Genomic DNA, 26,408 nt, shown 5'->3' on the forward strand with positions numbered 1-26,408 from the left:
AGAGGGAGGAGGGACAGAGAGGGGGAGAGAGAGAGAGAAGGAAAGAGGGGAAAGAAAAAAAAAGAAAAGAAAGGGAGGGAGGGGCTAATTCTTAAAAACTGGGCAGACATCAAAAGTCGGAAATTCATAAAACACATGAATAAAAACTAAAAGTTGGAGTAACTGACTTGGGGCGCAGCCTTCCCACGCCCATGTGCCAGCACCACGAGTGAGGGCGAGCGTCAGGGGAGTGGGGCCACGCATGGGGCGTGCACGAGGGCATGGCTCGCGCTCTGCAGCCACACTTCAGAGTAGCCTGAAAAGCGCCGCCTCCCTGTGAGGGACCAGCAAGGATTATTAAAATACCAACATTCTTTTTCTTTCTTTCCTTTCTTCTATTTATTTTTTTGAGATGGGATCTCACCATGTTGCCCAGGCTGGGCTGGAGCTCTCAATCCTCCTGCCTCAGCCTCCCGAGTAGCTGGCTCAGAAGGGTGCGCCATTGCACCTGGCAAACAAACTACTATTTGGAGTCTTAGAGAAGCAACTCACTTGCAGTGCATGAAGCTGACAGAACACTGGGTCTGATCACCACTACTACTCTGAGGCAGGCGGGGAGACTACTCAAGTACTATGCTCAGTACCGCACACTGAGAAAGGCTTCCCAAGTGAGCCAGTCGGCGGCAGGTGCTGCCAAAGCTACAGGAAGCTACCGGGGCTGCCTTCTGCCTCCTGCTAGTACTTTGCCAACCTTCGAAAGTAACAGAATAAACAGAAACAGGAGTGGGAAGGATTCGCATGTCCCACACATCTGTCTGGGCTCTGCAGAGTTGGGAGGAAGAACCCCGGTTCCCGTCAGGGGATGGGGGCGCCTCCGGGGACCTGCACAGACCGTGCTCCCACCTGTTTCCTGGTGCCCACATCATCTGGCCTGTGGTGAAGGGAACCAAGTGTTCTCTCTCCACGTGACACCGCTCATGGCGGGCCACAAAGCCCACACAGCACGGGGGCACCCTAATCCACATCAAATAGCACGCCTTTGTTCTCCTGAGTCCACAGACTGAAGACTGAAACACGCAGTGCTTCCAGTAACGCCACAGTAACAGTCCTTTTAGACTGAGGGGAGGGACAGACCTAAACAACAGACCTAATGGAATTTAAAAATTACTGCCGTAATAGCTGTTTAAAAATAAAAGGTACCAGCTGGGCGTGATGGCGCACGCCCGTAAACCCAGCACTCAGGAAGCTGAGGCAGGAGGATCGCTGTGAGTTCAAGACCAGCCTGGGCTACATAGTGAGTTTCAGGTCAGTCTCAACTACATAGTGAACCCTGTCTCAAAAAAGAAAACAAACAAACAAAAAGAAATAAATAAAAGGTACCACTCATTTAATGATTAACTGGAATTGGGATTGAACCCAGGACCCTCACACTCAGCTATACTCTGAGCCCTTCTTTTATTTATTATTTTGAGACAGGGTCTCACTAAATCGCTAAGTTGCCCAGGCTGGGTTCAAACAGGACCCTCCTGCCTCAGCCTCACAGGTGCTGGGATCATAGGCAAATGTCAACACGGCCAGCTCGTCATTACTCAGTTTTAAACCACATGACCTTGAGGTCTTCTGTTTCCCTAGCATCTGTGCTAACAGGACAGCTTATCTGCCAGGATGCTAACAGTTCAGTAGATTTCGGGTATCAGACCATGGGTTCTGCAGGTAACAGGCACCGTGGGCCTTTACAACTACAACTGTGTGAGCCCAATTCAAGCCATAACAAACAACTGAGGCTCATACTGAAGTGCTAGATGTTACCTACCAATATCTTTGCATTTTTCAGTTGATCACAAGGAGACAAACAGTCTTTTATACTCTTTCTCTGAGAACAGTTTTGAGATTTTTCGGCCAATGAATCTTTCTTATACTCCTCATTTTTTAACTGTTCGGATTTTTTGCATTTGAGACCTTCATTATCTCTACTGAGATAATTCTCCATGCTATTAAGTTGAGTATTTTGCTCATATTTCTTCAGCTTTTTTGAGACTTTATTTGAGCAATTATTTTCATACTTGTTCAAATATTCAGACATTTCCAACATAGTAACTTTCACATTTGAGTGAATTTTTTTTGAGTTATCACACTGGAGATTATCAAAGGATTCCGGGTTATAGCGGTCACTGCTTATCACCTTCCCTTCATGCCCATTCACGCAGGTCTTCTTGTCAGTACTGCTGCGGTCTGAACACTGCTCACCAACGCCCATGCTGCTGTCTTGCTTCTTACACCGTGACCCCGAGAGTATGCTCTCCAATCTGCTGGTGGCGCCTAAGTCACGGCCTCTGCACTGGCACACGTGTGGGGAAGCCAAGGGAGCTGCAGCTCTGTCCCGTGTCGCCAGACACGTGCTCTGGATGCCATCGTGGGAGCTGAGCTGGTGCTGAGTCCGCACGTGGGATTCCACGTGCGGGTCTGTGGAGGACTTTTCTGTACTGCCGCATCGGAAAGGACCACAGGTCTTGTCGGGTGGTAAGCCTTTTCCGTCCGTGCTGTCCCCCAGCAAGGGCAGTTTTGGAGGAGGAAGGGCAGAGGAGGCACTGTCCCCGCGCTTCTTCCAGGAGTGCTTGCCGGCACAGGAGCTCCGGAACACTTTGGAAGGAAGGCTGCTGGGGTCGCGTGGGTGGAGGGCGGGCCGGGGAGCGCGGGGGGCTGCAGGGTCCATGTGTTCCAGGTGCTGTGCGATCCTGGCGATCACGTCCTGCCGCTCCTGCAGCAAGGTGCCAATCAGAGGGTTTGCATCCCCAGCATCTCGGGGAGAGTGCAGACCGCTGGAGAGGCGAGTCTCGCTTCTCAGAGGCTCTGGTTTCCCTCGAATTTTTCCCTCAGTAGTGTCTTCTGTGGAACTGAACTCTGGACCACCAAAAGAAATGAAGAACGCATCTTTACATTTTCTCACATCATCCCTCTCCGGGGAAGCCTGGCACAGTTTCGGATGCAGGGCACTGGACTCCTGAGTGGCAAATGGGTGTGCGGAAATGTGGGAAGTGCTCGGGTCACAATGAATCAGGTGCTGAGCAATTCTTGCAATGACTTCTTGTCGGTCCTGGATTAAGGAGTCTATCAGAGGGTGCATCTCACCAACTGGCTGCCAGGAGCTCTGGTGGCTGGCGACGCTGGGATCCACCACTGAAAGCGATTTCCAAGTTCTCATGGACGTTTCAGGGGGTTTTATGTCTCCTAGGCCACCCAAGCCCAGAAGACCGGCCCGAGACGTCCCGAAGGGGGACTTCCTGCCTGAGCCTGAGGCTGGACATGGCCCACTGTCCCTGGTAGCTGCAGTGGGCTCTGGGGCTGGGCTACTTCTCACGTGTGGCACAACACTCTCAGGCCCCGTGGTCCACGCCTGCCTGCTGCACAGACGCAGCGAGCTGGTCGGACTGCACTGCTCTGCTTCAGTGGAACTGTGGTGCTGGTGTGCTTTACGCTCGTGCTCTTCAATTCTGTCCTCATAAAGGCCAAGGCTCGTGTGAATACTACAGCTCAAGACTGGGTAACTGGACTGTCGGGGTAGGGACTGAACGCTGACTTTCAAGGCCACGCTGTGAGAAACGTTGGGGACAGGAAACACGTGTTCGACTGGAGTCTGGGGGAAACGCCACTGCAGGTCTGCGTCAGCGGCACTGATCCTAGAGCCCAACAGAGAAGGACAGAGTCAACGGGTGTCAGAGCGACCCGAACCATCGTGCGGTTTCACACCGTGACAACCCCGTGCTCATCTATCTGCTCGGATTTGCTCTCAGCCACTTCACCATGCACGGAATGCTGCTAAAACCACTGCAAGTGAGGGTGCGACGGCTCATACGCCAAAGCGATGATCTTCTAAAGAACACCGTGACTGGAGCAGGAAAGCTCAGTATTAGAATTTTAAAATATCTGTCAAATAGAAAGAAAAAAGGACTTCCTATTTAAACGGGCTACGTTAATTTAGTGTGTTCAAATCTTTTGTCCATTTCTTGATTGGGCAATTTGATTTTTTTTGTCATTAAGTTTTTTTTTTCCGGTACCGGGGATCGAACTCAGGTCCTTGCACTTGCGAGGCAGGCGGTGGAACCACTGAGCCAAATCCCCAGCTTGGGCTATGTTAATTTAGTATGCGAGGTGATTAAGGGAAATGATCCTGTGTCCACCGGCCTAAACAGTCAATTGTCTGGCAGCCCCCGCGTGTGTGGGCGGCTCTCACTGTGTTGCCCGGCTGGCCTTGAGCTCCTGTCAGATGCTGCCCTGAGCAGCTGGGCCTACAGGCTCAAGTCACAGGGCCAGCTCGGTTTGCCATAACCGCCCAGAAAGTTTCCACTGTGTAATGGCAGCATCAGATCCATTCTTGGATCTCTAAAGTAAGCTTAAAAGTTCTCTGAATATTATTCGGTAAAAAATTTAACCCATCCAGCAAAATTCAGAGTCGGTCTAAACTTCTCTAACTTGTTCTAAGAAAAACTCTATTGAATGTGGTCCACTTGCATGAAGGCACGAAGGGATGAACAGTAGGGGCAGACATGGCTGCGCTGCCCTGCTCACCCAAGACGTACCTGTACAGGATGTTTCGTGGGACAGCACCGTGAGAGACACTCAGCCAAGCACTTAACTGGGAAAAGAACACGAACGAGCGCACGGCCAGCAGGAGAGTCTTCTCTTCAACGAACCGACCGCCACTCCTAAGGAAGCAGCAGCGTGTAGTCCAAGGTCAGCAAGTACAAAGTAGTGAATTTTAGGAAGAGAGAAGGTGAAATAAACCTACTGTCAGGATGCGTATTTTTTCTTTTCTTTTCTTTTTGGTACCAGGGATCGAACTCAGGAACTTGAGCTTACGAGGCAGGCGGCAGAACCACTGAGCTAAATTCCTGGCCCCAGGATGCGGATTTTCAAGAGCACAGAAATGCACTCACAGTGTCACCTGAAGTCACCATCACCTAATGTAAGTGCTAAACACCTCGATTTTACCGCACTAAATACAGGGATTTAAAGACAGCTACATGGTTGCGATGGTTTGTGGGGAGCAAGGGAAAACTCGCTTTCCCAGGAGTGAGTGACACCAAGGCGGAACACTTACTGCCGCGGCACTGGCTCCAGGACCCATCTCTCCAGCAGCAGGGCGTCCTGCTTGATGGCAGGGTCATTCAGATCGGCCCCTTCTGTGCTGGGCCCATCGTCGCTGTAGCAGCAGTCCGGGAGCAGCATCACCTCCACCATGACCGGGAGGTTGTTCTTCCACAGCAGAGTGACCTCAGACCTGGTTCGCCTGGCTTGGCGACACTTAGGAGAGAAGAAACATGGTAAAATGTGTTCATGCCCCACCTCGCTTTGGAGTCTAATGGTAAGGTAGTTATTGGTACAGTAAATGAGTTATTTATAGTAAATGAGCTTGCTCAGGCTTGGCTGTTTAGGTTTTCTCATTAAAGAATGCATTCGTGGTAGGAAGCTCTAGAATACAGGGATTAGTATTATTTATAAATTCACTTTTTATCATTCATGTTTTTATTTAGTGATGAGTGTTGTAATGCTTTACTGGGGGCGCGGGGTGTTGGTGGTACCAGGGATCGAACTTAGGACCTTGCACTTGTGAGGCAGGTGTGGTGCCACTGAGCTAAATCCCCAGCCCTTATGAATGAATGACAAGGTCTCAAGTCACTAAACTGCCTGGGCTGGAATTTGTGATCCTCCTGCCTCAGCCTTCCTGAGTATTGGGATTACAGACCATGCCATCAGGCCCAGCTCGAGTATTTGATCCCATTTTCTTGGGGAGGGTATCTTTGCTCTACCCTGCCACACACCATGTCTGACAGGTTTCAGAGTTGGTCGCATCTTGCCTAGTTGTTCATTTCATGGGAAAGATTAAATCTTAAATCTTAATACCAAATTATCAAAGACAATTTTTCATTAAATCCTCAAAATAGGCAATATGTTTTAAAGTTTAAAAATGTGGACTGCATCTGAGAAACGAATAACTGGGGGAAAACTTCCTAAGACAAATTTTATGCTACTGACCAAAATATTTTAGCAGTATTTTAAAAAAGCATTAATAATGAAAGTATATACTGATTTAAAAAATTATGAGGGAAATTCATTAATGTGGGGAAAATAATGATAACACCAACTTACTAAATCAACACTGCCACAAAGTGGAAAAGCTACGGCTGAAACTCTAAAATAAGGGAAATTAAATCACAACAGCAAGCCAGTCAGCCAAGGGCAGGAGAGGCAGAGAGCCTGTGGCTGTGCCCTGCTGAAGAACCGGTTTCTATTTAAATTTGAGTATCATAACTGTGATTTCCTAAAGGCTACAACACAAACCGGCTCACAGGACGGACAGAACCTGAGCCAGCGGCATGGGAGGCCGTGCTGGAGCCTGGCCACCGCTCACCTGGGCCAGCCGGTCGCTGCACTCATGTCGGGTGGCGGCTGGGTGACAGGATTGCGCTGGGGGGCAATGGGAGCTCTCTGTGCGCCCTTTCACGGAGCATTCCGGCGTCCGTCCTTCTGTTATGAGCAAGGCCAGAGAGACCAGGAACTCCTCTGCGTCATATTCAAAGTATTCATCCAAAGTATCTGGTGTAAAAGAGAAGGGAGTGCATGTCAGGTTCAAAGCGATCGGCATAGTAAAGCTCCCAGGGCCAGTGCTCCATGGCGAGCCACACTCCAGGCTCCAGCTATGAGCCCATCTGCAGCCACGGGAGTCCCTACCAAGAGCAAAAAGGGAAGAAAAGCCACATCATCAAAGTACAATGAACGCGTGAGTCACAAAGTACGCAGGATTTTAAGAAATGATAGATAATCCCAAATTCTACTTGAATAGAACTGGTTAAAATTACACCATAAAATTATTGTTTTCCCTCTAAACTGCAGTCTACTTAAGATTTAGGAATATAGGGCCAGGGATTTAACTCAGTGGCACCATGCCTACCTCATAAGCACAAGGTCCTGAGTTTGATCCCCTGTACCCCCCCAAAAGAGACTAAGGAATATATTTATTACCCTTATAGGTAATTCTATTTTTAAAAATCAGGTTCATGTTTTTTTTTTTTTTCACAGCCAGAAGGCGAAATCTGTATTATTACATCACGTGTTCAGCTATGGCATTCTATTGCTATTATTACAAAGAGAGGAAAAACACAGCTCCACTGTGTGCTTCTCCTTGTCTTCCTGCTTGACCGAAGCCGTGATGCGGACACAGGCACAGGGGCCTCTGCCTCTTCAACCGAGCACCAGTTTCAGAGGAGGCCATGCCGAGCTCGCACAAGGGAGGCCGACCCTGAGACGCAAGCTGATGTTTAGTTTGTGACGTGGTTCCAAACAATGTAACCCTATCTTGGTGTGACTTAACTGTGCTCATTTAAAAATTCCTCATCAATGCTCTGATTTTTAAAGTTAATTAAACAAAACCATTAACCTGGCACACAAGTTGGACACTCATGCACAAATGTACACACAGAATTTACTTTGCAGGGCAGTTTGGGGTAAATTCTCGTCCGTCACTTACACTCCCAGTGGCTGCTCTGTGCACCCAGTGACAGGACACAGACTGGAGAGTGCTTTCCCCGTCCCAGCGCCCTCAGGTCCTGGGACAAGCTTTCTTTAGTACATGTGCTGCCAAAGCGAGCACTTCCGGGGTGATCCTAAGGGCAGACAGGGGCAGCCTGGAAGGCGGGAGAGAGTGTGCAGCACCAACAGGGAACTCCCATGAAGCTCCAGGGCACACACAGGAGGAGGGAGACACCTGCTTCCAGCCTCAGGGCTTCACGCTCCAGGGAAGGGGGGACCAGGGAGCAAGCTCTACTGAACAAGTGGTTAAGACCTTTTGGGAAAACTTCTCTGACGTGACTGTCCGCAGTACACACAGCAGCCACCACCGGCACTCGACAGTAACTTACACTGTGGGGTTCCCAGACCCTGCTCCTGGCAAGGAACAAGCTCAAATGTGAACCCTCATGGCTGACTCCAGGGTCTGCAGTCCCCTGCCAGCCAGCTCTGAAAGCCATTTTTTTTTTTTTTTTTTTGGTACCGGGGATCGAACTTTGGTCCTTGCACTTGCAAGGCAGCCGGCAGAACCGCTGAGCTAAATCCCTGGCCCAAAAGCCATTTTTACATAGATTATGGCTTTGAAAGAGAAATGCAAACATGTTTGAATACATCTTAGTTATTCATTTGGTATTGGTTTTCTAGAAATGTGTCCATGTGGGGTCGCAAGTCTCCTCCAGGACTGGAATTAGGTTCCACAGCGAGGCTCTCCTGGGTCTCCTGAGATAAACCATGGCACCGCCTGGAGATTGAGGCTGAAGACACACAGCAGGACTGGTTCAACCCTACTGGTGGGCTTCTGAGGTGGGCCCAGGCTTGGCAGGGCTCCGAGGAGACTGGGCTCTCCTTGTTCCCTCCACCAGCACAGCCGACCCTGAGGGCTGAGGGTTACCACAGAGGAGCAGCTCATTTGCAGATGGTGAATGATACAAGATGTCAGCCAGTCCCTTTGAGAGTGAGGATGACCATAGCCTAAGTAATATCTTTTGGGTATGTTCTACTATTTAAAAAATCCTCAGCTATTATTTGGATTATGAAAACACTAATCTACATAAAAGCACCACTGAGGTCAGGCGTGTTGGTGTGTATCTGCGATCTCAGCACAGATCACAGATAGGAGGCTGAAGCAGGAGTATTGCAAGTCTGAGCCTAACCTGAGCAACTTAATGACTTAGCTACAGCCTGTCTCTAAGTAAAAAGGCTCTGGGTTCAAACACCAGTATTGAAAAACAAACAACAGCTGGGTGTGGTGGCTCACACCTGTAATCCCAGCACTCAGGAGGCTGAGGCATGAGGATCGCTGAGTTCTAGACCAGCCTGGGCTACATGAGTTCCAGGTCAGTCTCAACTACATAGTGAGACCCTGTCTCAAAAAACCGAAAAGAAAAACAACAAAAGCCACTGTGCACTGATTTTACATCATTTAAAAAACTATAGATGCTATTTGGATTATTAAAATACTAATTTACACGAAAGCTCATTGAATTAACTGTAACTCTACACCACTATGATCTTCTTCAGCACCCAGACTGAGAGCACAGCACCGTGTGGCCGTGTCCCAGTCTGACCTTCTGTCTTCACAGGTGACCTGTCAGCAGGGCTACCGCCCGTCTGCGGAGCCCGAGCAGGAAGGCGTGTGAGCAGTTCTCTAAATCACGCGCACACTGCTGCCAGCAGGTGGCTTCCTGCGGAACTTCCACTACTCAGCGGGTGCCCAAAGCTGTGGCACCAACACATCAGGGTGAAGACCGAAGACCGGGAGCCGAGTCCTAGCTTTAGTCAGTTCATTCAGTTCATGCAAGCCTCCCGCAAGTTAAAATGCTGACAAAGCCTCTAGCTGGTGGACAAGGCAGCTAGGTCAGAGTGCTACATGCCGTGGTGCCTGCGGGTCCTGAGGCAGCACGGGCTCGTGCGGTGCGCGTCCCGGGGCAGCGGTACACATCCCCTCCTGGGTCCCTCTGCGAAGCCAGACACCACTCCGGCAGGCGCAAGCTCTGCTGCCCCTTCCCACACAGTCCAGCTTCCCTCTGGCAGAGTGGTCGCGCTCACCAACCTCGACGGAGCCGAGGACCCCAGCAGGCACCGGCCTTCCAGGACCCAGGGCTCTGTGCTCAGGGAGGGCAGCTGGCCTGCCCTGGCACTCGCCCTAGGCAGGGCCCACCCAGGGACCAGCACTGGGCATGGGCTGCGGCTTGAGCGGAGAGGCCCTCGTGGGAGGTCCGCCCTAGTTCCTGAAAGCGCTGCTGCCCACCAGGAGGCCGAGGCCTACAGACCGCTTCACCAGGGGTCACTTGTTACTGCAAGAACCTTGACTGAAACCTGCAACGCATCCTCACGGGGCACAGAAAACACTTGTCAAATGAAGATTTAAGTCGGGCAAGGCGCTGTGCTTCCGTAATCCCAGCCGCTGCAACCCACAAGGTGGAGGCAAGAGGGTCACCTGAGCCTGGGGGGTGAGGCCAGCCCGGGTGACACAGGCAGATACTATCAGTCCTATGGCGGTGCACGATGGCCCAAGCAGACTAACTGAAGAAAAAAAGTAAAAATGTGATTTCAACAGGAAGAGGAAGCAAGCAAACCTGGGAGAGGAGTTCGCTACAAGTTAACTCGAGAGAAAGAATGGGATTTCAAAAAGGCTTAACCCAAAACGAGAAGGAAAAAGAAAAACAGTGCCAAAGAACAAAGACAGATGAGATGAGTAGAAAACAATAAGTAATAAGAGTAGATCCAACACATGAAGCTAGGTAATAAATGGTAGACAAGAAAATAACACGACAGTCCTAAAACTGCTAATGTGTTGTTCTATACCATGCACCTCCTAAGTATTAATATGAGTTTGAATGAAAATTACAGTGAGTTTTTAAAAAGAGCAGATTCAAGCCCATTCATGAATTCTGATAGCTATGTCTAAGTGTTAACTAAAAGCGGAGACTATCACACTGGACCAAAACTCAGACCCAGCTCTTGTATCAAGTCCACAAAAGACACATGCCATATGGAGTGGTCACATCAGGGTCACACAAGACAACACAGGTGGTGCTGACGGGGTCCTTAGTGACCGACCACGCAGAAGCCACCTATTAGGAGAATGAAGGGAACGGAAGCCAGCACAGGAAGATATCTGTAAAATCTCAGAAAGTCTGGAAACGACAGGACTGGGGTGACTTTCGTTCACTGGGTGATCCCCTTACTCTGAAGTGTGGTCACCAAGTGTGGTGGGCTGAGTCCTGTCCCCTTACATGCTGAAGCCCTAGCCCCAGTGTGACTGTGTGTGCAGACAGAGCTTTTAGGGGCAATTAAGATCAGATGACAGCCGGTGGGGTGGGCCCCCAGCCACTGAGGACGAGTTCAAGGCCAACGTGGCAATCCAGGGAGGCCCTGTCTGAAAATAGACACGGGCTGGGATGCAGCTTGGTGGTCGAGCAACTTTTCCAGCACGCATGAGGCTTGAGGTACAATCCCCAGTATGACCAAATCATCAAGCAAGCAAGCTGGGATTTTAATCCTACGAACTTGAGGAGGATGAGAAGGGAGAGGAAGGCCAGAAGAGGAGGGAAAAACACCGTCATCAAAAAGTATGTTGAACAGAAACTGGTTAGTGTAAGTCCCTGTCCATATTGCAAAAAATGGAGTGAAATAAGGTTAGATATTTTATTAAAAATTGTAGTTGCAGGGCTGGGGATTTAGCTCAGTGGCTCCACCGCCTCCCTCGCTGCCTCACAAGTGCAAGGACCTGAGTTCCATCCCTGGTACAAAAAAAAAAAAAAAAGTAGTTTCATTGCTGAGATCATGGTTAACAGACAAAATGAATCCCAGTTCTGCTTCTAACCACATAGCCTAAGAAAATTTTGTCTCCCCACACTTTACTTTCTTAAAAAGCAGAGGAAGCAACTACAGTGCTGTTTATTCACAAGGTAGAGTGTGCTGTGTGAACTCTGTGTGGCACACAGTAGGTTCTGTGGTGTGATGTGTAACTCTCACCCTTATCACTCTGGTGGAAACTGTCAGAGGTCCTAAGTCCTGCAGTGTTGAATCCTGGCTGCACATGAAATGAACCGGAAAACTGAACAAAGAGCTGGGGTGCCGCTCTGCGGCAGGGCACCCATTTAGGAAATGCAAATCCCTGGGCCTACTCCCCAGCACCAAAACTGAACAAACCAAACGACGACCCAGACAAAAACAGCAGGGGCCTCACCTGAGAGGGCCTCACCAGTACGACAGTGTCCCAAAGCTTTCATGGCCAGTGATGGAGCAGCAGGGGCAGGGAAGGAAGTGGGGCCGAAATACCATGGGGACAGAAGGCCGGGCCGCACCAGCATGTGAGTACGCGCGGCTGGGCTCAGGAGTGTGCACAGACACACGACTAGTTCGGGGACATCCTGGGGACTGGCCAGGGTTCTCTCTCTGTATTTAACGTTTATTTTCAATGAAAGTCTTAAAAAAATTAGCATGACCTTTTCTGGACTGTCCTTGGGTGGCCACAAATAACTAGGGACTGCCTCGTATTTTGGTGCCATATTCACATCTTCAGTGATTTACACTTACAGTGAGGACTCGTGTTTGTAGTAGTTTTGTTTTGTTTTGTTCTGGTTTGTTTTTGTTTTTGTTTTGGTGCCAGGGATCGAACCCAGGTCCTTGCACTTATGAGGCAGGCATAGTGCCACTGAGCTAAATCCGTGGTCCTGCTCTGTTTTGTTTTGTTTGAGACAGGGTCTTGATATGTAGTTCAGACTGGCCTTGAATTCACTATGTAGCCCCAGCTGGCCTCAAACTTGTGGTGATCCTCCTGCCTCAGCCTCTCTAAGTGCTGAAATTATAGGTGCTTGGCTTTATGGTTGTATGAGAGCTGTATGAATAAGGAAATGATAGAGTTCATTTCTCTATGCTGTAATTAAAAAGTAACTGATGTTTTTCTTTATGCCGTTGTAGGATGCCTGGAAGAAAAACCAAATGGACTGAAATCTCATCTCTATGAAATAATTCAGACTTTTAACTTTCCATAAAATCTTTAAGGCGCTCCCTCCCTCTGATGTTAACTTGAAGTCATATAGGTGACACAGCTCCGGACACGCCTGATGGCTGTGTGCTCCAACACTTTCGTCTGGAACCGAGCAATCCACAGGAGGTGAGGAGTTAGTGCCCGCACAGCCCAGACACAGTGGCCCTAGACCATGAGTCCATGATCCCTGCAGGATACAGGTTAATTACAAATGGTCTAATTGCACTTGATAACCACTGGAAACCACTGGAAATAGTTTATTTATCATTTAAAAATGAAGGAACATCCACTCTTCTACAATTTTACTGTTTTTCTATTAAAATTTAATTGTACTTAGACTGACTAATGGGCAGTGTTGGAGACTGAGCCCAGGGCCTTGCATATACGGAGCAAGTGCTCCACCTCTGAGCTACATCCCACCCTGTGGCTTTTTAATGTTGCTGACATAAGCATGAAAATTCTTCTGAGATGTATCACTGGGTGAAAAAAAAATAGGTTGTAGAACACTGTGTAAGCCACAATCCTTTATTCCAAAAACACATACACTTGTCCAGTTATACAAATGTATTAGATACTTCTAGAAAAAAAATAGCCCAAACAATACTCATCAAGCTGCTTGCAAATTAATTCTAGGGCTATGGGACAGGGTTATAGGGGAACAATTCAGTTTCTATACTTAGGGTTGTCCAACTTAGCAAATGAAAGTAGATTGTCTAGTTAAATCGACATTTCAGAACTGGCATATTACGGTTCAGTGGCCGAGCACGTGCTCAGTGTGCTTCCTTGAGATCCTGTGTCCAGGCCTCGCCACTAGAAACACAACAAACAAACAAAAACGACTGCAAAGAAGTCAAAACAATGTGTTGGGAAACTTTGCTGACACTAAAGAAGGAAGTAGACTTCTGGGTCTCTCAAGATACTCTAAAATACTGCAGCACAAAAAGACAAAAGGACACGATGGATACATAGCTGCAGATCTATAATAGGAGATACATATGTCTCCTACGTTTGTTTAACAATGCTTTAAGATACTTATGCACCCTTACACGCTGACAGGCAAAGACTGGAGATACATACACAGAAATATAGACACTGAGTAGCCCTGGGAAATAAGGTGTAAAAGGAAGAAGAAATAAGTAGTATTTTCTATGTGTTTATATACTTCTTGCTTGAATTTTGTTTCACTGTGCTTTCTGTAATTCGTAAATCAATTTTTATTTTTATTTATTTATTTTTTTGAGACAGGGTCTCACTGTATAGTTGAGACTGACCTGGAACTTACTATGTAGCCCAGGCTGGTCTCGAACTCACAGCGATCCTCCGGCCTCAGCCTCCAGAGTGCTGGGATTACAGGCATGCACCACCATGCCTGGTCTGTAAATCAATTTTTATTTTTATTTATTTATTTTTTTGAGACAGGGTCTCACTGTATAGTTGAGACTGACCTGGAACTTACTATGTAGCCCAGGCTGGTCTCGAACTCACAGCGATCCTCCGGCCTCAGCCTCCAGAGTGCTGGGATTACAGGCATGCACCACCATGCCTGGTCTGTAAATCAATTTTTAATAAACTGAGTGGTGGTGGGGAATTAAAGACACATTTAAGTTATATATTTTGTTCTAAGGCTTTTAAAATAAAAGATAACCAATGCTTACCAAAAAACTAGGAGGACTACAAACTCTTTATTTTGCTAAAGATATTTTAAAGAGATTTCCAGAATAGATACTAAGCTATCCAATGACTGACTGGACACAAACCCTATGACCTACCATGTACAAGCTTCCCCGTGGAACACAGCAGTTACCAGCAGTCCGAGGTTGTACAGTGATGGAGGGGCGATTCCCCACATCGCCAGCGTCTGCAGAATGCTGCTGGTTCTCTACTCTCACTGTGTCCAAGCATTGTGGCAGAAAGAATAATGCTTCCTCCTAGGAATGTCCACGCCTCAATCCCTGGAACCTATAAATACGTCACTTTACTTTGTCAATGTTGTTGCTCTAAGTCAGAGTCTCACTGTGTAGCCCAGGCCAGCCCCACACTCACAGGGATTCTCCTGCCTCAGCCTCTAGAGTGCTGGGATTACAAGTGTGCACCACCATGCCCAGTCCAGTCACTTTGCTTTCCTGGATTATCACAAGGGTCCTCACAAAGGTGAGGGCAATGCCACAGGGTAGGGAAGTGCCTCTCTGCTGGCTTTCCCATGGGTGAGACTCTAGCAGGGGAAAAGTCAAGGAAATAGATCTGGCCCCCTCTTGAGCCTCTGGAAAAATACCTCCTTGTGGGCCCTTTCACAACTTGTCACCTCCAAAACTATGAGCCAAGTAAATGTGTGTGGTTTTAAGCCATGTGTCTGTGGTGAGCCTTTACGGCAGCAGTAGGATCTGCATAGGAGCCATTCTCAAGACTGTGTGGAAACGTGCACTTCCAGGACCGAGTCCTAGGGGTTTGGGCTCAGTGGTCAGCACGTTTAACAACACAGCGCTAGGACTCCCACACAGATGGCCGTGAACTGTGCTTTAAAACACAGTACTTGCTGTCACATACCAAAATGTGACTGAGGAAAAGGTCAGGTCCAGGGCCGGGGTTTAGCTCAGGGGTGCCACCACCACCACCGGTTTCGCAAACACCAAGGACCCAAGTTCATTCCCTGGTACCAAAAAAAAAGTCAGATCCAAAACATAATTAAAAAAATAACAAACTGAGACAGAGTCTCACTATGTAGTTCAGGCTGACCTCAAACTCCTGTCTTAGCCTCCTGGGTGTATACAGGTGTGCACCACCCAGCTCCAAAACAATTTCACAGGGGCAGACCCTGCAACATGTATTCACTTGACCTATGGAACATTAAGACATTTCTCAGCTTTGTAATAAGAAAATACACACAAAGGAAAACACAGGCAAGTTAAAAGTGTATAAAATCTAAATACTTCTTCCAGATAAAAAGTAAAGGAGGGGCTGAGGGATAGCTCAGTGATGGAGCACTTGTCTGGGATGTATAAGGCCTTAGGTTCTATCCCCAGCACCATAAAAAAGAAACATAAATAAATGGAGAAATAGTTTTACCATATGGTCGGCAAGATGTTCTTACTCCTGTTACTCTATATGCTGTTATAAACTATCGCTATCACAAATGATCAGGAAATTCACATCAGGTGTTAAATAATGGGCAGTCAGGTGAGGTGAAAGAAAACGAGCAAACATATATAGAGATGTTTGACCTATTAATGAAAGGAATGAAAACTGAAATCATATTAAAAACCCATGTTATATCTAATATAGTAGAAACATTTTTTTAAATTGGAAAAAATTACCTAAGGAAAAATGTTTAAGTAGTATCAAAATGATAAAATATACTATAGCCATTAAAAATTCAACAAAATGGATTCCTTGAAACAAAGTAACTGCAGGTATTATTTAGAAAAATACATAATAAAGTCCCTTAAGTTAAATAGCAATATGTGTAATTTTATATGATTTTTTCAGTAATGTATAAAGATATGTATTAATGATAGTCAAAAAATTAAAATAAATTTACTAAGTTGTAGGATTAAGAAATGGCACCATTTTAATATTTCATGTCCCAAATAAATATGAAATTAGAAGAAAATATGTAATGCCTATCTTTTACTACTGTCACCACCCTTCCAGAGAAGAGAAGGCATTCCATGCCCAGATGCTGGAGGGTGACTGTGGACGCTAAGAGTGCCTCGCCACCCTGCTGTGGACACCAGGTCTCAGGCCCAGGGAGCACTGCCGAAACATCCTGAACTGAAGCCAAACCAGAACCAAGACAAGCTGGGCCAGCGATGTGTCCCTGCCCACACCTCCAGGAAGCTCAGGGCCTTAGAGCTGTCCTGCGAGGAAAGAGTGACAATGGGACGGGCCAGACCAACTCCACAAAGATGAAAACCTGCAATGGATCAGGCACTGGAGAATGAGGCCTCTAAGAAGGAAATGCGATGACATAATCACCTTCCCCAAGAACAGCCACAGCTGGCCAGGTGTGGTGGCGCACGTCTGTGATGCCAGCACTCGGGGCTGATGCAGGAAGAGCGCGGGAGTTTGAGGCCAGCCTGGACTACACACTGAGATCCTGTCTCAGAAAACAAAACACAGAAAGAGTAGCCACAGCTTCCTCGGTGGTTCCACCAATTAAAGCAGGCAAGGACACCTGTCACCTCATTTGCTCGCGTGGATTCATCTATTAATCTGTGCAAAGCTGAGGAGATCAGTTATTCAGGATGGAAAATTAGTTTAGTCATAAGTGGTCCTTGTGAAGATCGCCCCTTATTACTGTATAAGGTCACTGAGAACAGAAACAATTCTTTTTCTCTTTCATTTTCCCTACAAAGGCAGTTTCAAATTGCGCTTATTTCCCCCTTAAAATGGTAACTCTGCCAAACGAGGTATCCTCTGATATAGATAATGATCACACAGTGGTTCAGTGCTAAAGTAATGCTTTTAATTAATGTTTTATTGGACGGCTCTGTGGCCACTGTCACCTGCATCAGGCAGCTAAGTACAGAATATTTCCTGAAAGTAGCTTAAACTGGTTCTAACTCAGCCAATTTGCACACAATTAGAATTACAGTCAATTGAGCACAGTCACTATGATCATGCAATTATTTACTGTTATATTACCCCAAAATTTGTTTAAAAGTTAAATTTGCCAATCTGCTTAAATTTCACATTTAACTTAGATCTTTTTCCCGAAGTTTGACAGTTAAGTAACTGATAACTAGATTAGCACTTATAGTTGTCAATTAGATCTTGAAATTTACAGATTTCTCAAAACAAAAACCTAGTGAAAAAGTGTTAAGCAACTTGCAAAAAGTATGAAAAATGCTTTACCGGAGCCAGAAGACCTGGGTTCTAGTTTTAGCATTGTAACAAACTAAACCCAAGTCCTTGGGAAAAGGTCAAACTGTGACCCTCACCAAGCCCACCCGGAAAATTAAGGTGTGTGAAACTGGTGCTCCTTCCAGGTCCAATTCCAGTATTTGGCTCTACTTAAGTGAATTTCTGTAATTCTAAAATGCCACCATCCCATCTGTCGTTGACACCGCTTCGGCCACAAGCACACCCTGACCCTGATCTGGCGTACCGCAAGCTGAAAGCAACCCTGGGGGTGTCAGAGTGCAGCACTGGTCTCAAGCGCAGCTGCTGTGCTTTGTGCAGACGGAGGCTGCTCCTCTCAGCCTCTCCGCTGTGGCCCTCCCTACTCCCCTTCTGTCTCTTTCCACCTCCTCTTCCATCAAGCCCTACAGCCTAGGCTGCAGCCCAGCTCCTTCCCTCTCCAGGCCACTGTGGTGCCCCTCACTACTGCAGGGTGCTGGGCTCTTCCGGTTCCAGCCTCCCCTCAGTGTCCCTGGAATCTGCACAGTGCCAATTTCCTCGTCCCAAAACTAGAGGCAGGAACTCAAAAACTACTGCAACTAACTTTTTAAAACTGCCTCAAAGGTTTAGATCTCACCATTTACGCAAGCCTTTTACCACATTCCTTAGTAGAGCTTTAACATCTTCATCAAATTCCTGAATATCTCTAAGTTTATTCAAAACTATGTTTTTTTGTTTTGTTTTGTTTTTTTGAGGCAGGGTCTCACTATGTAGTGTGACTGATCTGGAATTCAATGTGCAGACCAGGCTGCTCTCAAACTCACAGCGATCCTCCTGCCTCAGCCTCCTGAGTGCTGGGATTACAAGCATGTACCACCATGCCCTGCTAAAACTATGTTTTTCTTTGTCCTTGTGTAAGGATTCTTTCATTACATTTTCTAACATAATTTATATTTTTACAATGGAAAATTTTTAACTATTACTTGATCATACTCTACAGATGATCTTTCAGCTCATGCATGGTCTTCATCAGACCATCTAAACCCATGACCCTCTTCTGCGGCTTTGACCCTGTGAGGAGAGCTCACTGCAGCTTGTATTTTCTTGTCCTGAAGTTGGCATGAATAAAGTTAAACACTTATCTGAAGCTGCTGCTCTCTAGCAGTGCCTGACCTGAACAAGTGCTTGAACGACGACTGTCCAATGTTTCATCTTATTTTCAGCTATTTCTGGTCTAATTGATATAAGTTTCCTGTTACTCTTTCCAAATAGTTGTCACTTTATTTTTCTTTGGATCTGACATTTGAATTGTCAACTCTTTTCTATCTTATCTATATAATTCTATCTTTTCTATATAATTCCCTTAAATGAGACAAGAAAACATTTATTTTAAAATGAGACTATTTTAGGTGATCACTCATGAAATTTCTAGTGTAAGGATGAAACATTTAAATTATCAAAAATAAAAATAAAAGTAGGGAACATGTCCTGAGTTGTGCTTCCTGATTACTCGCATTTCTGGGCCTCAAGAGCCTCTCCGGGGATTAGGGCTTCAACTGTCAGAGAGATCTACAGAGTGGAGTGCTTGCGCGAGGAGGTGGGCCAACCACAGCTCTTAAAAAGAAACAGAGAGGCTGGCCAGCAAGCTGGAGTAGTGAGACTCATGAGTCAGAACTCCAGAAAGCAATGGGAGGACACACCGCTGCCTGGCTTGGGCAAGCAGAGGCCCTACGTGAGGGGCCAGGGAGTTTCATCCACAGTGGCTGCTGACAGGGACCAGGTGCTACCCACAGGCCAGCAGGTAGGAGGGGCTGCCTCTGGGCCAGCAAAGCAAGCTCTCAAGGGAACTAAGGATCAGAGCTAGTTGGCTTCCTGGGAGAGCACCTGATGTCCTTTTGTCTTGCCTTCTTAAAGTACAGGCTGCCAGAAAAATGCTTTTCTGCATGCATCCCAGACGCACAGAGAGCGCATGGGTTCACTGCCTGCTTACCTACAGGAACCCTATTTAATTTCATTTGTCTGTGCTCAGTGTAAAACGTCAGACCTAATTCATCACATTTGGAGCCTCGAGTAAATAATACTACCCTCTTCACTGTTCTTTGTGGCACTATTCCTGGTTATATGGCGTTCTCATTCCACGGCCCATGCAGGAAGGAACTCAGGGCCAGTGACCACAGAAAACACACATGCTCAGGAGGGAGAGCGAGTCCTGTCTGTCCATGTGGCCCGTACCTGTGGAAGAATTCTCGGCGCCGGAAAGGGAACTGTTCACTATTCCAGGGCATTTCACTTGGTTCCAACTTCACTAATCCCAGCTAAGTGGCACAGAGCTTTCCAAAGTTACCCTTAAGCTTGGCCTAATTTAGCCTTATGTTTCTATCTCATGGGAATACGGTTACAACACAGGCTGGTCCTGAAAAAACACATTCTGTCCTTTCAACCTTCTTCCTGCCACCACATGCATGACCCCTGCTCAAAGTACTCTCAACATTCATAGTTTCCACCGAGTGTGTGTTTGTATGTGTGAAACCAAAAACTCATGGGTAAATAAAAGGACGAAGAAAGAGATGTTTTCAATTAAGAGTTCAGAAACTCGAACACACTCAGTAAAATCAGCTCAGCCTATGCTCTTAAACAAAGACAGAACGAGGTGACACTCGACTCATGTCCAGCACGGAGCAATTTCTGGAAGGGCTCTCAGGTGGCAGTCAGGGCCAATGGAGGCAGCTTTTAGGGGTCCTCTGACCTCACCTGGCACTCGAGGCCTGAGCTCGCAGGATGGCCTGGGCTCTTGGACTCCTGGAGCAGGTACTGGGCGCACCCCGACATGCTCCTCTCTTGCCCTTGCTCTTGCCACAGTACCGCATGTTCCTCATCACTCTCTGCAGGCACACGAATCCTGAAATCCTGAGCCAAGCCCCGTTAAGCGTCAATTTTTTAAAATTACTGCTTTTAGACTCGGGATAAAACCAAGTTATGTTTAACAGAATTTCCCAACCTAAGAGAACCAGTGAACCTCTGAATCAGGGTATATGCTTGAAATTCTGTGCACACAGACACAGATACATCTTTTTCCTAGGAAGGGGCTGTCAGCCCTTCCAGATTCCCGAAGGGGTCAGAACGAGACGAGACCCTGAGGTGGAGCAGTCCTTCCTCCCCTGTGTGACACCTCGGGCAGAAGTGATCTAAGATACATGTGCATTACCCACAAGCACACCACCGCCATGCAGACAGGCAGGCTCAGGGTCCTGGTTTCTGAAAGGTCCTCCTCCCTTTCTTGTCAAGGGGCAAAGCAATGTCTGGGCCCAACAGAGAAGCCACTGTAGCAGTACTTCCGGCTTCACCAACAGCAATAAAGTGAAAGATACTCAGAAAACACAGATTTTTTTTTTCTTTTGAGACAGGGTCTTGCTTGGTAGTTTGGCTGGTCCTGAACTCACTATGTAGTCCAGGTTGGCCCTGAACTCACAGCGGTCCCTCCTGCCTCAGCCTCCCGAGTGCTAAGATTACAGTGTGCGCTGCCATGCTCGGCTTTGCTTTTTTTTTTTTTTTAATATTTGTTCTTCAGTTCTCAGTAATCTAAACTGTACCTTCAGCAAACTGAAGGGCTAAATGATGTTTATGTAGGAATTTTAAAATGTTAAGTGCTGGATGAAAACCAGGATGGAACCCTGATTTAATCTTTCTCCTAAGATAATACAAAATTATCACAGCTCAAAGCAGTAAAAATTCCAGTCAGTTGAAGTCTTGTGCACTTATTAAAATGACCAATAAAAATGCATTTTCTAAACATGTCGGCTGTGAAGTCTGAGTTTTCAAGTTATCCCTCCAGAGTCTGATTTTTATGTCACAAGATGGTTCTACTCTTGCTTCAGGTGGCTGGCTTGTCCCTTGTCACTAACAGCAGTGACAATTACAAGGTTTCCCTTAGCTCAGTCCTACTCAAGCAGTCCAGGCAAGTTACCTCCAGTGAACAAACCCCACGGGACTCACAACTGATTCACCACTGCGTACTGGGCGGGAAGGCTGCAGAACCCCACAGCAAGGATGCAATGTCTCCCACTCTTACCTACCCTCAGACAGTTATGTAGTCCTCCATCAGCTCTGCCTTCTCTTCCTACTTCAGTCTCCACATTTTCATGGCTTTCTAGATCACCAAATATCTTAGACAACTGAGAAACTTCAAAGTACATCTGTAAATGTAAGGAGGTTTGGGGGAGGGAGTCTAAAAAAGTATAAGCTATGATGATCGTAATACTGAGAAAATATTTTTAATTTAGGAAGAGGAAAGTTTATTATAATAAAATACGGTGTTTTACTGAGTTTTAACACTGGGTCACTAATTTAAGTCATTTTCCCACATTATTCTACTAAACTAAGGCCTGAGCAGGTGAAACATGCCCATATTCCACAGCCACAAAGCCCATGACGTAGGCAAGCCACACAAATTCTGAAGCTCAGTAAACTAACACCTTCAGAATATTAAGAAAACAGACACAAATTTAAATTTTAATGCTAATATCTAGCAATTCAAATGACAGAACAGGACATGTGTAACTGACTGGCGTGGTTGCTCTCTCATACTTTGGATAACAGAAAGCTTCCAGCAAAATCTGACCCATGTACAAAGGGTGATCAAAAGATTGGGTGGATGTCTGAATTTAAAAATTTTACAATTTTAAATAGTTTATATAAATATTTTTTAAATTAAAAAATGTATAAACTGGGTGTGGTGGCACACATCTATAATCCCAGCACTTGGGAAGCTGAGGAAGGAGAATTGCTATGAGTCCAAGGCCAGCCTAGGCTACACACTGAGACCTTGTCTCAAAGAAAGAAAAAACAAAAACAAGAATACCAAACCAAACCAAAAAACTCACTACAGCAAAAGACACATCGCCCAAAATGTTGTGTGCTCAGGAGAGGGGAGGACTTGGAAGAGCATTAATGGCCAAGGTGTCTTTTACTGCAATACATTTGTAATTTACATATTTACCATATTTTATGACCACCGCTCATTGATCAAACAGGTATGGCAATCTGTCAAAAGCGCCATAAAGAGGATTGAGATGTGTTAGGCACACGTACTACTCCCCACAGGGAGTGTATTCAGTATGTACTGCAAACATGCACTAATAAAGGTTTCAAAAATTAAAAACACAACACAACAAAAAATTACAGTATGTCCTTATCTACCTTATTCTCCAGATCTGGCATGGTGTGTGACTTGTGGCTCTCCCCGAAGTCAAAATGACCATGAAAGGGAAATGTTTTGCATTGATTCAGGACATCAAGGCAGCCAGGACAGCGCAACTAATGACACTCAGGAAAGAGGGCTCCAAAGCTGCGTCAGAAAGTGGCAAGAGAAAGAAAGGAAAGAAGGAAGGAAAGAAGGAAGGGAGGGAGGGAGGGAGAAAGAGCGTGGAGGGAGGGAGAGGGAGGGAGAGAGGAGGGAAGAAAGAGGCAAGGATGATGGGATGTGTGTGCCTGAAGAGAGGGGAGGGCATTCTGAGGGGTCCATGGCAATGTGTCTTTTAATACTTTTAAAAGGTTTAAGCATTCACCTTATTTTTTTATTGAATTGCACATGGCTTGGGCCTGATTACTTTTTATATCCTATCTTGACAACTTCTTGTAATTTACAATTTCACTATCCCCGTTAATCATAAAACTTCTCATTAAATTCCTTTGATGTTCAAAAGTCTCTGAATAAAACTGAGACCAGTGAATTAAGAAAAAGAAGATAAATTCCAGTTTCTCAATTAATAGGTCTTTACACTGCCACTGAGGGCTCCCCAGAAAGGATTATATAATTAGATCACATTGACACCACAGCTCTATTATTATAGCTCTCATCTTTGATTTTTAGATATAGTGACATCTCACACTAAAAAGAAAAACACGACACATTCTGGCAAAAGCAATGAAGTGTATGCAAAGAGCGCCTCTGCTCTCTCCCAGGGCCGCACCTCTAGCAGCTTCCCCACCTACCAGGGAGATTGAGGGGAGGGTCTGTCAGCCAGGCCCTGACCCAGTCTGGGTAACACAGCAAGACCAACGTCAAAGGGTAACAAACACGCCTGACAAAGAAGTGAAACTCTGACTTCCTTCCCAGCTGACTTTCTTGGATGCAGGCCATGAAGAAATGATGGAATTTCTGTAAGAGTGGAAGACAGACATCAGGCAGCAGTGCTTAAGAGCCCTTCCAGGGTTCAGGAAACCAGCACTTGTGATAATTACTCCAATGGTGATGGTGATGACGTCAGATAAAAAGAGAGACCCAGGTCATTACCCCTTCCCATCCCCAGGTTTTAAATTACAGACCTTCAGACGATAAGTGAGGTAGTGCTTATATATTACAGCCCAGCAATTTCAAAATAAAATGGTTCAGTTAAAAAAAAACTTACAGCAATCACTGCATGTGATACATACTTGGGACTTCTACTTGCTTTTATCAAGCGGCCTAACAAAAAAACCAAAAATTCACTGTTTGTGAGCTCCAAAGTATTTTTCTACAAGTATAAAAATGCATGGCTAATTTACAGATCTGACACAGAAAGAGACAATGAAAATTCTACTGTCAAATATTAAAGTCACAGAGTTGAAGCATGTTAGCGAGCTATTACAATTGACCAGACTATGAACTTCAATTGCCCTAAGGTTTTGATACAGAACAGGAACTCTCAGATGCTCCAATATACAAAACATCTCTAGGTGCTGAGCACAGGGGAACAGCCTGGGATTCTCCAAGAATATTCCTTCTGTACACAGCGGCAAAGCTTTGCAGGATAAACAGTACACTCAGCTGTCCCCCAGTTTCACATCCCTCCATCTCTTAAAGCACATGGGTGAAAACAGCCTGCTCTTGGAGGTTCTAAATTCTTATGAAATAATCCAAAGGGAAAAGTGAAACAAGCACATTTAAGTAAATCTTTGGTTTTTGTGATTCTGTAATTAGAACATAAAGTTAGCAATTCACGAAACCGTGGTGGGGGAATACCTGTAATCCCAGCACTCGGAGGAGGCGGAGGTGGGAGGATCACTGCAAGTTCAAGGCCAGCCTGGGCCACACAGTGGGTTCCTGCCTCAACAAAACAACCCTCCCCACAAATGAGCAATCTGAGGCAAGGATAAGCTTAGAAAACAAATGGGGAGACTGACCTCACGTGGCTGGACACGTTGGGCAAACCCAGGTCCTCTTGCACACCTGTACTTCCTCTCACCTTGCACTCACACATTTATCCCTTACACATGACTGCTCTGCTGGAAGTGAAGCTGGCAAGTCCAAGTAATGTCACTTTCTTTATTTTGCTGTAAGTTTTATTATAATTTCTAATAAGGTCAACTATTTTGTGCACCTAACAAATGGAAAAACTAAGAAATGTCCACCTTTGAAAGTTCAGCAACAAGGGAACTACATGAAACACTTTTTTAGTGTTTAAGGGCAGCTTATGTTGTAAATTTGCCCTGACAATTTTAAGACTTTTTCACCTAATGCAAATATACACTGTTAAAGCAATGGTAGATTTTGAATTGGTTTTGAAGAAACAATGACAGGTACACCTTTTTTCTTTTTCTTTTTCTTTTTTTTGAGACAGTGTTTCCCTATGCAGTTGAGACTGACCTGGAACTCACTATGTAGCTCAGGCTGGTCTCGAACTCAGAACAATCCTCCTGCCTCAGCCTCCCAAGTGCTGGGATTACAGGTGTGTGTCCCCATGCCCCGTTAATGACAGGTACCTTTTGAAAAGAACAACAAAATCAATCCTCCTCCACAATGTAACATTTGCAGAGTTAATTGAGCTTTCTGAACTTATACTAACTTTACTCACCAGGCCAAAGTCACTAGATGAATTAAAAGGAATCGCTTAGGTAACCACATGAAACTAAATAGGTAAAAGAAACATTGATTGTTAGCGCAATGTGAATTGTTCATAAAATGGGCACTATGTTAGTCTGCTCTGCTTTAATCGGTTTAAGAAGAATCGTTAAGCCAATTATGTAAACTAATTTAACAGTATGAGAAAGTGCAAAAGAAATCCCTTGTTTTCCTAAAATACTTTAAGACTTTCACAGAATCTGTTAGACAAACCAGTCCTGTTCCAGATCCCATAGAAACAAACTGCTATGTGCCACTTATTTATCATAGGATAAACACTGAGTTAAAGTGGTTTAAAGGAATACAACCTCCCTCCCTTTGCAGCACGGAGAGGCCAGGTGCTGAACCGACCACTGCGGCCTGCTCTCCCTGCCAACCCTGCCCGGCCCCAGGCTCCGGCCTCAGCCTGTCCGCGGCCCACCCTGCGGGGCAGCCCCTCACGGCATTGGCCAGCTGCTCCGCTGTCTTATCTGAGCTAGGCAGGGTCCAGACTGAATAATGCCGGAACTGCATGATTTGAGGCAGTCTGCACGAAAGCTTCAACAGACGCACGCCCCACCGGTTCTGTGTGGAAGACCTCACTCACTAAACCCGATTCTGACAATCTGTCAAATCCAGATTAGTTCCATTAAAACTACAGAACTTATTTTAAATACATCCTGAACAGTTGTTATTTAAAAAACACCCTTTGCTCCCACATTCAGTTAATATTTCTGGCTCACTCACATTCTCTTCCCAGTATTCACGTTTCTGTCACATTTTAAAGGGACCACATTGGATGTGGTTTTTCTTCCTACTCATCGTTCAGATTAGCATTTCAATAATCATTCAAGCAAAGCAGCTTAGAGAAAACAGGCTCTGCGAAGCTGAAGATTTCCTGAGACCAACGTTACTCAAAAATAGATCGTTTTCCTGGACTATTTATTAGAAATCCATGTGAAGCGAGCACAACTGGTAAACAGCCGCGGAAATGGAAAACATAACACAGACAGCCGCTGAGAGCCCTTCGTTACACACCTTCTCTGGGAAGCCCTTTGTTCCCCCTGAAAACCATGCTGGAATCTCCAGGAGAGAAGTTGCCCGGGGCTGGGCTGTCAAGGGCCGAGCAGCCAGCGCCGAGGCCCAGACGTCTGCAGGCGGCGGCCAGGGCGA

At 46.1% G+C, this 26,408-nt stretch overlaps 1 protein-coding gene across 7 annotated transcripts in view; it reads right to left on the reverse strand.

Annotated features, from left to right (window-relative positions):
- Window positions 1-26,408, reverse strand: part of Fam214a (family with sequence similarity 214 member A) — a 56,287-nt gene that overhangs the window by 15,407 nt on the left and 14,472 nt on the right. For 6 of the 7 annotated variants that reach the window (XR_777277.2, XM_010609062.3, XM_010609061.3 and 3 more), the window contains exons 2-5: window positions 6,389-6,573; window positions 5,078-5,280; window positions 4,557-4,682; window positions 1,793-3,656 (exon numbers count right to left, since the gene is read on the reverse strand). Coding sequence is in view for 6 of the 7 variants with exons in the window: in XM_010609062.3 (XP_010607364.1) it covers window positions 1,793-3,656; window positions 4,557-4,682; window positions 5,078-5,280; window positions 6,389-6,573 (2,378 nt within the window). In the remaining variant the exon portion in view is untranslated. Of the gene's footprint in view, window positions 1-1,792; window positions 3,657-4,556; window positions 4,683-5,077; window positions 5,281-6,388; window positions 6,574-26,273; window positions 26,397-26,408 lie in introns of those variants that run through there. The other variant, XM_010609063.3, reaches the window with a different exon arrangement.

This window comes from Fukomys damarensis, unplaced genomic scaffold (assembly GCF_012274545.1).
Source record: "Fukomys damarensis isolate Sample0158 unplaced genomic scaffold, DMR_v1.0_HiC HiC_scaffold_17, whole genome shotgun sequence".
NCBI lineage: Eukaryota > Metazoa > Chordata > Mammalia > Rodentia > Bathyergidae > Fukomys > Fukomys damarensis.